The 10,223-nt window shown below is 41.1% G+C and overlaps 3 protein-coding genes across 9 annotated transcripts in view; 1 reads left to right on the top strand and 2 right to left on the bottom strand.

Moving 5' to 3' along the window:
* The first annotated feature begins 208 nt into the window (after nt 1-208).
* On the top strand, nt 209-3,757 carry LOC128259275 (YTH domain-containing protein 1). The gene is made up of 3 exons (XM_052991574.1): nt 209-367; nt 527-1,441; nt 2,163-3,757. The coding sequence occupies exons 1-3, from the start codon at nt 352-354 to the stop codon at nt 3,428-3,430; spliced, it is 2,199 nt and encodes a 732-aa protein (XP_052847534.1). The 5' UTR covers nt 209-351; the 3' UTR covers nt 3,431-3,757.
* A 1,986-nt stretch (nt 3,758-5,743) lies between these two features.
* LOC128259281 (drosomycin) lies at nt 5,744-6,110 on the bottom strand. The gene has a single exon (XM_052991581.1). It carries the CDS (start codon nt 6,045-6,047, stop codon nt 5,835-5,837), a length of 213 nt encoding a protein of 70 aa, XP_052847541.1. The 5' UTR covers nt 6,048-6,110; the 3' UTR covers nt 5,744-5,834.
* Nucleotides 6,111-7,724: 1,614 nt separating this feature from the next.
* Nucleotides 7,725-10,223, bottom strand: part of LOC128259274 (spectrin beta chain, non-erythrocytic 5) — a 35,737-nt gene continuing 33,238 nt past the window's right edge. For 3 of the 7 annotated variants that reach the window (XM_052991569.1, XM_052991570.1, XM_052991568.1), the window contains 3 exons: nt 10,015-10,125; nt 9,504-9,854; nt 7,725-8,332 (listed from right to left, as the gene is read on the bottom strand). In XM_052991569.1, coding sequence (XP_052847529.1) covers nt 8,073-8,332; nt 9,504-9,854; nt 10,015-10,125 — 722 coding nt within the window. In that variant the 3' untranslated portion in view covers nt 7,725-8,072. Of the gene's footprint in view, nt 8,333-9,036; nt 9,100-9,251; nt 9,855-10,014; nt 10,126-10,223 lie in introns of all 7 variants that reach the window. The other 4 variants (XM_052991566.1, XM_052991567.1, XM_052991572.1 and 1 more) reach the window with 4 other exon arrangements.

The following is a 10,223-nucleotide window of genomic DNA, read 5'->3' as shown; positions in this document are numbered from 1 at the left end:
AACCACACACTATTTATTGAGTTATTGAATTTATCAAATAATAAACAAAAAACAAAGCATTAGTTAGGATAAAAAGAAATGGTTAATAGTTGTTAAAAAATCTAGCTACTTCTAGCTATTTTCTTCACTTAGCCGCATCCGCCTATCGATAGTCGCGGTAGTTGCCGCGATAGTCGCCGCTTTTCAAACATATAGTCGTACTCTTCTGACGCCATCGCCAATTAATCGCCGCTGTGACGCAGAATTTGTGTGTAAAACCTTGTAAAATTGGTGTAATTTCGCGTTCTAAAGCCCGTTTATTGCGGTGAAAAGTGGATAATAAGTGGCGCTACACCGGTGTCCACGCAAGTAATGCCAAGAGCAGCCAGTGAGTGTTGATTTAACCGGATTTTAACGACCATTTCTCACCTGGCCGATCGATCGGCGTTTTTTCTCTATATTTTTCTTGGTTTGTGTATGTGTGCGTGGGTGCTCCATTGAATCCTGGACTTTTGTGGATTCCCTTGATTTGCGACATCCGAAACAGGTAAACCAACGCTGCCGATGCGCGAAATGGCTGACTTGGATGCAGTGCACCTGGGCCTGGACGAGAACGAAGCGGACATCGCCGAGGAGCTCCAGGACTTTGAGTTCAACACAAGGAGTGAGGCTTCCGAGTCCAATGCAGGGGATTCCTCGGACTCGGAACCGAGCATAAGTTCGGTCAGCACCGCCACTTCCTCGTTGGTGGGCAGTAGCAAGCGGAAGACGACCAAGAAGCAGTCGAAGGAGAGTCCTCAACCCGCGGTGGTGGCCAAACCGTCTTCCAAGGCGTCATCCAAAAGCAAAGGCAAGCGGGAGCCCACTCCCGAGGAGCTGAATGGCGGCAAGAAAAAGAAGCGCACTGGCAGTGAATCCAAGAAGGCTTCTGCCTCCTCAGAGTCCTCATCCGATAAGGCGAAGGCCAAATCCCCGCCATCCGAGGAACGCCAGCCGCCGGCAAAGAAGTCGCGGGCCAGCAAGAAACCCAACTCCAATGCCAACGATTCCGGCGGCCACAAGAGTGATCTTAGCGAGGCCGAGGATGAGAAACCAGCTCTTCCCGCCCTGGAGTCAGATAGCGAGTCCTCCGACTCGGACTCGGGCACACAGCATAAAAGGAACGGAGGCAATGGAGGCGGCAGTGGCAATGGTCGCGGGAAACCCAGTTCCAAGAGCTCCACGCCGGAGAAGGATTCTGTTGGTCAGTCACACTCTCAGAAGGGCTACGACTACATGACCAAGCTGAACTATCTGTTCCGCGACACGCGATTCTTTCTCATCAAGTCCAACAACAGCGACAACGTCCAGCTGTCCAAGAGCAAGAGCGTGTGGGCCACGCTGCCGCAGAACGACGCCAATCTTAACCAGGCCTTCAAGGAGGCCAGAAATGTGCTGCTTATCTTCTCGGTCAATGAGAGTGGTAGGTTAAAAGTTGTAATGGTGTAGGGAGATAAGCTTACTTTGGTGAGGGACGTCTGTGAAGTTAATGTAACAAGTGACCAATGTTTCTAAATGTTTCCCTTATTAATTAACCCTTAAAGTCTTTACATAATGGCTTAAATTATAAAGATATAGGGTAATACTAATAATTTAATGCAATTAACAAACAATTTTTTTAATGTCCCCTTAAATCTTTACATAAATGCTGAAATTTAATATTCCCCATCTACTTTAAAACTTTTTAAACTTCTTAGCTTCCTTGCTATAATGTGTAGTTAAAACTATTTTAAAGTTATAATGATATAGAAAAGAACAACACCAGCTTAATTTGTAAAGCATAGTTAACACATTTCCTGCAATTTGTAGATAATGTTTTAATTTACCCTTAACTATTTTCATAAATGGTTTAACTATACTGATATAAAGTAAATTTATTGTTAAGGGAAAATATGATTATAATTTTTTCTTCAATCTTTTACATAAATCATTATTTTTAACCTGCTTCCTTGTTAAACAATATAGAAGCTTTTTCTCCTTAGCTTTAACTTAATTTTTGTATTTGTTTTGATAAGCCAGCAGAAACTACCATATTTGCTGCTTACTTAATTGAAGTATTGCTTTTAATGATATTCTTATATTTAATTTAGTTAGCTTTATTCAACTCCAATTCAACCCTCATTTTAATATTATTCTGCTTGCAGGTAAATTTGCAGGTTTTGCCCGTATGTCGGCCCCCTCCCGACGGGACATCCCCCAGGTGGCCTGGGTGCTCCCGCCGAGCATTTCGCCCAAGGCGCTGGGCGGCGTCATCGAGCTGGACTGGATCTGCCGCAAGGAGCTGTCCTTCAACGCCACCCTGCATCTGCACAACACCTGGAACGAGGGCAAGCCGGTGAAGATCGGACGCGACGGCCAGGAGATTGAGCCCAAGATCGGTGGCGAGCTGTGCCGCCTCTTTCCCGAGGATGAGCTGATCGAACTCACACCAATACTCAAGAAATCCAAGGAGACTGCCCGCGTGATGCGGGAAAAGGGCATCCATGTGATCTACAAGCCGCCGAGAAGTCTCTCCTCCAGGGGACATGGCGGCGGAGGAGGAGGAGGAGGCGGCGGACGTGGTGGAGGCCGGGGCGCCAGTCACGACCACCTGGGTCCGATGCGTCACAAGCGGAGCTACCACGGACCACCGCACCATCGGCCGTATCGTCATCATCATGGCATGGGCCTTCCGCCGGGCGGTGGCTTCAAGCGCAGCGGTTCTCCCTACCGCCAGATGGTCAGTGGAGCAGGTGGAGCACCACCTGGCGGATCCGGCGATATGGCCATGCCATCGTGGGAGCGCTACATGTCGTCGGCTGCAGCCGCTGAGGCTTACGTGGCGGACTACATGCGCAACATGCACGGCCAGCTGCCACCGTTGCCCTTTGTTCCTCCTTTTGCCCAGCTGCCCATGCCGGGAGCTGGTGGCGCGGGAGCGGCTGGTGCCCTGCCACCGGGAGCAGCGGCCGCCATGTACGAGCAGCTGCCGCCACCGGTGCGGTACTACGATGGACCGGGTGCACCGCCCCTGCCGGATTATCCGCCTCCTCAGCGGCCGCCACCTCCGGGCTTCGATAAGGCGCCCAGTTACGAGGAGTTTGCCGCCTGGAAGAACGCCGGCCTGCCCACAGTGCCACCGCCGGGCTTTCCCGTCTACGGCGGCCCGGCCAATGGCGGTAGCAATGGAGGAGCAGGCGGAGCAGCTGGATCCCAGGCGGCAGCGCAAGGCGGAAGCATGGGAGGAGGTGGAGGATCCGCCGGCGGCATGGGTGGACCCGGTGGCTATCGCAATCGGGACGGAAACAATGGATCCGCGGGCGCTCGTCGACGAGAGTACGGAAATCGCAGTGGATCTTCGCGGGATTCGCGACCGTATCGCGAACGTGGCGGAGGCGGTGGCCAGCGAAGCTATCGGGACAACAGGCGCTAAGCTTGAGATCGTGCTCCTGCTGGCGATCGCTTCAATCAGAATCGGAAAGTGTAATCCTAATCCTCTCGCGTGTGTGAAAATATTGAATGCGTTTACGGTATAAGCGAAAAAGTTAAAGTATGATAAAACCGCTGCAAAATCCTAGACCTATATGAAAACCAGCTATCGTCTAGAGTCGATACAACAACTCTCTGTCCCAATCTTTCTCTATCCCGCTCACCTCAAAACACCCCCACCACCCACAACACTATGATTTAAACATAAACTTACGACTTAAGCAAATTTCAAAATAATTAAATATTTTAAACCACAAAAAAAAATACAAAATGAAAGAGAGAAAATGTGAACTTTATTTACCCAAAACCAAAACCAAAAAGAAATATCCAAAGAGCGAGAGAAAGAGACTTTAAAGAGACGACCAACCAACAACACAATGAACGAACTTAAGTTAACAAGAGATCAGTGATCAAAATCAGTGATGTGTGTATCGTGTGTGCCAAACCCCAAACACAAAGCCCCCATATTCTCCAACACCCCCCAAAAGCCCTTAAAGTTCCAAAGCGAGAGTTGGACAAGAAGCAAAAGCAGCCCAAAATCAATGACTTTCAAAGACCTAAATGGAGCCTGGCTCTAAATGGGGATTATGAGTAATAATCTCACTGCTACCTACCTTCAGAGACGAGGGTCCAGTCGTTTCGATCCGATCTATAAGCTTCCTTATACGTAGTGTATAAAACTAATGCAATCATTTTTAACACACTTACATGTCTTGCCGACAGAAGACCATATATATATATGTACAGCTGCGGTTAAAATAATAGTAGTGGGACAACGTAAAGTGATCAAAGTCATAGACAACTTTTTTTTAGTTTTTCATAATGATTACTTACTAGTAATCAAAATAAAATTTTAGTTGAAACTGTTATTAAATCCTTAAAATTCACTTCTCACTGTAAAAGATTTTATAACAATTTAAGAAAATAACCATAAATCCTCGTTCCTCTGGTATGACGAATATTTGAACATATGTTTTATTTTTTAAGTTAACAATTTTAAAAACATTTTTTTCTTTAATATTTTAATATTTAACCTTTTCCTTGTTTATGCGTATTTTTATGTTTGTCCCATTTAGTTTAAAGTACTAGCTTCACGAAAATGTTATACACAAAAGATTTTCCATATTTGCTTCCAAACTATTTTCGATTGCTATTTCCATAAGCTAAAAAACTACTATTATTTTGAGCGCAACTGTGTATCCCAGAAACAGACACACATCCGCCTACATTTTGGCCCGGAGTTCGATCTCTGGCTTCCTTTGGCCCCATAGAAATCCAAACCGTAGCAAATCGAACTGTTTGACCCACTGTAGTTGGTCACCGAATTCCCCACCATCGATTCCACGCAATGACTGCCACATTTTCACGCTTTTCACGGAGCTTTTGACCGCCGACAAACACTCAAACACTTTGCCGGACCGACCTAGGGAGTTTGCTCTGTTTCTTTGCAGGATCTGGACATCTCTTTGGACACCGAATGCAGTTGGAAAGCTCCTCATTACAGAAAGGATTAGGAGAGAGACTTGTATAAGGACAGATATCAAATAAAGACTAAAGACTGATTTAAAATATAATCCAACATTGTACTTTATTGGGGTGTCAAACAGAAACTTAAATAAAGTCTTCAAGATTTTAATTTAACGAGACAGCTAAAATTTATTTACTTGAAAAACTCATTTAAAACTTAATGTTATGTGTCGTAGCTATTTAGCTGTTTTATAAAAATTAATTTGTAAGGAGTAAACAATATTTATTAAAATTATATAATCTACTAATGACTGCAAACTTGAAGTTGTATAATCTACTAATGACTACAAACTTTAAGTAATTGTTTACACAGTTTTTTGGAATGAAAGTTTCCGGTAGATTATTTCTTTTTTTAATAACCAAGAAGCGACATTCTTTTAAACTTGGTTTTAAATGACTTAACTTTATCTGTGTTCAAAAAACAAGTAATATTCGTAAAGTAATGTAAATAATCATTACCTAGCCAACTTTTAAACGCATATGAAGGCTCCAAACATATTTCGTCAGCAATTCACTCGTCACTCAAGGCAATTTGTGCTAGGCGATAAGTTTTTAATAATTACAATGGCAGCTCCTAAATAAGATCCAAATTGTTTTTGTTTTTTTTTTTAAAGGTTCTAAGTTGTTTCTTTTAAGATTTTGTTGTGAAATAATGTTCAAAATATTTAAAAAATCAAGTTTTTAAATCCAGGTAGCTATTTATTTTTTTTAGATTACAAGAACTGGTGCATTAATGTACACTGGGTTTTTTATTAGGCGTTCATAATTGCAGGGTATAATATTGTGTTGCTGAAGGGATTTTATAGAATATTACTGAGGACTTAACATCCTTCGCACCAGCACTTGAGGCTGGGGCTGCAGTGTCCAGTGCCTCGTCCTTCCTCCCTGCACACTCGACGGCAGGTCTCATTGTCCCAGACGGCACAGGGACCCCTATATTTTCCGGACAGACAGTCGGCATCGGCTTGCTGGGATCCCAGGACCACCAGCATCAGGACGGCGAAGAGGGCGAACAAGTACTTGATCTGCATCATCTTGGCACAGTTCTCGGGGAATGTTTTTTTGTTGAAATATCAGCGACTTATGGCTTGGAGCGCTCGCGGAGGAGCTTATATAGTGCCACGATCTCTCAGTCGAGCAGCTCAGCCGAAGCCAAAGCAAAGTCGGGTATATACGCAATAGATCAACCACATGATGATGGATGTGTACTCACATTTAAAAGAATAATTTTAAGGGAGATTGCCTTCCGCTTCTTATAACGATAAAATGCTCATAAACTTACTATTTAAACTTAAAGTTAAAAAGAAAGCATTTTATTTATTATTTTTTACTTATTATGCCAAATGTAACTGGACTCATCCAGATCTAGAATAATCTATTTACCAGGGCAAAAATAAATAGATTAATTGAATGAATCTGGAACCACAGCGGAATACAAAGCTATGTTTAGGAACCCACAACAATTACTTATTTAATTTCGCACCAGACAAATTTGCATACACAAATGGGATGTACCGATTCCGGAATGTATCTGGGAAGCAGATAAGATGACTAACAGTCCCGCTGAGGCATACTTTTAAAAGATGGGGCATTTATTTGCCACACTTATTTTTATAGATTAACAAGAATTTAAATTTAAACATAATTTACCATCTCTTATTGTCTTAATCAAGCAGATTTGACTATAAATAGGCAACAACCTGTTGAGATTATAACAAATTAACAACACAAGGTTCAAAGTGCCTTTATAATTGCAGTGAAAAGCCCAGGCTAAAACAGAAGAAACAAGAAAGAGATAAGAACTTTAAAATATGAAGCGTAGCTTCGGTCAGCGTATGGGGAAAATCCCACGTAATCGCAGACTAGATTAGAGACCCTCATAAATGGCAATCGCTGAGTTCTAGACTTGAAAAAAATATTATCAGCAAAGAAATATTTTTAAAAATTTAAATACTCAGACAGTCGAATTCTATCCGTAATGTAAATAATTTCACCTCTGGAGCTTTGGTATATTTTGTTTTAGAGCATTAATATGATCTGAATTTTTTTCGTGAAAATATAAAAACTTTTAGCAAAAATACGATTTGTGTAAATTTGTTTACACAACCAAGCGATAAACTGGTTTGAACAGCTGAAGAGCTAAGCTAAGAAGCCTCAAGTTTTATTTTTTTGCTTAAATTTAAAAAACTGTTTATAGTTTTGAAAGCCAATTTATTAAAACGAGGTATAACATGCCTAAAATGTTTTTATTTGCATTCTTTTAGTAGTTTTGCTTGCCATCCTTTTCACTTTACAACAAATATATTTTATTTGGTAGTTCACTTTTTTTTTAAATTAAAAAAAAATGATTTTTTGTTTTGTATGCCAATTGATTTGAAATTAAATAACGAGTTCAACGAGATATGACATTCTACCTTATGTTTTTTATTGGCGTTGCTATGGTCAATAATAATTATTTTTTGGGGGAAATAAGTAAAATATTTAATATAAGTAAGTATTTGTCATGTCTACACTTTAACGACATATAGCCAATGCTTCATATATATATATTATATAGTTTTCTAAACGTTTATAGTAGAACTTTACCAAGTCAACATAATCTTTTAAATAGGTATTTTTATTTTTAGACCTTTCAAAATAACAATCAATTTTTGTATACTAGACTTCTAAATGTAATCACCAAAAACTCCGTAAAATAAAAAAGTAATAGGTTTGTTTTCACAATATGTATAGTATTTATTGTTTAAGGTTTTTTGTTTTACGAAAATTAAATTTAATCATACAACGAACAAACTTACAGATACATTTTATAATGCAATTAAAACATTGACTTTATATATATATAATGTTTTTTTTATACTTTCATTTATCGCTTTAGCTTTAAGTAGACACGTTTAATTTTTCAACTTTTGCGTTTCGTTTCTTGTTTCGTTTAGTGGTTTGTTTTTCTTTTTTTTTAATTTGTTTGCCCTGGGCGGATGCAAATTAAATAATTAAGGTGTATATAAAAAATACAAAAACAATGCTCCTTTCAATTGTCCAGAAGTTGCGATATGTTTTCACTGTGGCGGGACTTGACTCGACCGGCGCTTGTCCTTGTCCTTCTCCTTCTCCTTGTCGCCCTTTCGTCCGAAGATGCGGAACATGCCGCTGCGGCGCTCCTCCTTTGATCCCTTGCTGCTGCCCTTCACCCCGGACACGGAGGATATGGACTGGGCCTCGCTTTCGCTGGAACTCTCCGCCGAAACGCGCGAAAAGCTAATGGAGTCGGGCTGCAGGGACACGGGTCGGTTGCTCTCAAAGCGTGTATTTCCCCAGCCTGGTGGTATAGAATAAAAATAGGTGTAAGTGGCGGATTATCTTCAAACACAAGAATGAATCATGCATATGAGGAGTGTTTTTGGAGTGGAGCATAACATAGAGTGTGGTGGACAGGCAATAGGATTCCATTCTTAGCATAAATATCTTAAAATTGATATATCACATAAATATGAAAAAGAAAAGATGTAAAAGGAAAGATCACTTATGGATAACACCTAAAAAATATAACTCAAAACAATATTTATGTTTCAATTAAAGTTCTGGGGGGTTTCTGATAGACTCAAAAAAGTACAAGAACAAATTATGATTATTATAAAAACTATCATTTTTACAATATTAGTTTTTAGATTATATTGTTTATTCAATTATTCTACATTGATATAATTTGAATTCATTTTCATTTATTAGTTTTGAATTAATTTGTACAATATTAATTTTTAAACGAAGAAAATTAGAAATATTATTTTTATAAGGAAAGAAGATATGGTATTGGGAGTATTATTCTTTTATAAACTTGATTTAGAAGTATTGATGGTTTTAAGCTTTATAATTTTATACAAGGATTAGTTAACTTGAATTGATCCAAAAACTTTTGATATATTAAATTCTTAATCTTTACTATTGAAGTATGTTTGAGTTATATAATTGTATACAAGGGATAGTTAACATAAGGTATAGTATATATAGAACCCAAAGAAATACTTTGCAAACTCGTGCGCAGATAGGATCGGCGGGTTAGCTTCACCGGTTTGAAAGTTGAGGAACCTTTTTTCCACAAAACAGGCATGCATTCAGGGTAAAGAAATATGTATAAAAGATATACATTCAGAGATCAGCCAAAAACCGAAAATACACTTAGGACTAAGTACAAAAGGTACTTTATACAGATTGTTAGGATTAATGAGTTTTCGTCTAACCACCGAGTCCAATTCCGATTGAATCGTTATTGTTATTGAGATGCAGACCCATGTAGCTTGGATTACTGATGGCATGAGTGGGCTCCCCGGCCCCGGAGCCCCCAGTTGATGATGATTTGGTCGATGAGGTGGGCGATAATGAGGTTAGATGCCACACAGTGCGACTGCTGGAGGTCACTTGATGGTGATGGGTGGTGGTCGAGGTGGTTGAGGTGGTGATCGTAGTAGTCCCGCTTCCTAGCTTCACATTACCATTGCCATTGCTGCTGGCTCCACTGCTGGAATAGTTGATGGTGCTCCTCTTGGGGCTGCCACCTCCATTGTTGTTCTGTGCCTCCATCTCGATGAACTTCCTCGTGGAGTCGATCCTGCCCGAGGGAATCCTCTGCTGTTGTTGCTGTTGCTGCTGCTGCCTCGCAGCATTGTTGTTATAGTAGTCCGGCTGACTTTGCTGACTTGCCGCCGCATTGAAGGCATTTATCCGCTGCTGCACTTGCGCCTGATTTGGAGTCGTATTCTGATGGGAATGGGAGGAATGCTGGGGATGCTGATGATGCTGGCCACCCACTGGTGGCATCGTCGTTGGCAATGGCGGCGGATTATCTAATACACACACGGCATTGCGTTTTGGAGGACAATTTGTACAATGTGAGTGGATTGGTTGAATGTGGAGTTGGATTGAGTTGGTCGAGGTGTATGGACAGAGACACAAATGGCTTGGGCACAATGGGCATGGTCATCCCACCCATTTAGGAGTACTCACCCGATTGTCTGGCCTCGCTGTTGCGTGTCAGCACCGCGCTGTCATCCTTGCTGCTCCCATTCTGCTGGACTCCAGTCAAACCGGCGGGCAAAGTGGCGGATTGTTGCAGGTCTAGGCGGGATTAACAGTTTATGTATTAATAACAATTGATTTAAGGGGTTATCCCTTTTTTTTTTAAAACCGGTAAGGTTTTTTCACTATAGTATTAC

This window comes from Drosophila gunungcola, assembly GCF_025200985.1.
Source record: "Drosophila gunungcola strain Sukarami chromosome 3L unlocalized genomic scaffold, Dgunungcola_SK_2 000005F, whole genome shotgun sequence".
Taxonomy (NCBI): domain Eukaryota; kingdom Metazoa; phylum Arthropoda; class Insecta; order Diptera; family Drosophilidae; genus Drosophila; species Drosophila gunungcola.
This window is presented reverse-complemented; position numbering and strand designations above follow the sequence as displayed.

Coding starts and splice junctions, on each gene's coding strand:
- LOC128259275 (XM_052991574.1), top strand. Junction 1,442..2,162: donor CTTCTCGGTCAATGAGAGTG/GTAGGTTAAAAG, acceptor TTCTGCTTGCAG/GTAAATTTGCAGGTTTTGCC.
- LOC128259281 (XM_052991581.1), bottom strand. CDS start 6,047: ATGATGCAGATCAAGTACTTGTTCGCCCTCTTCGCCGTCCTGATGCTG.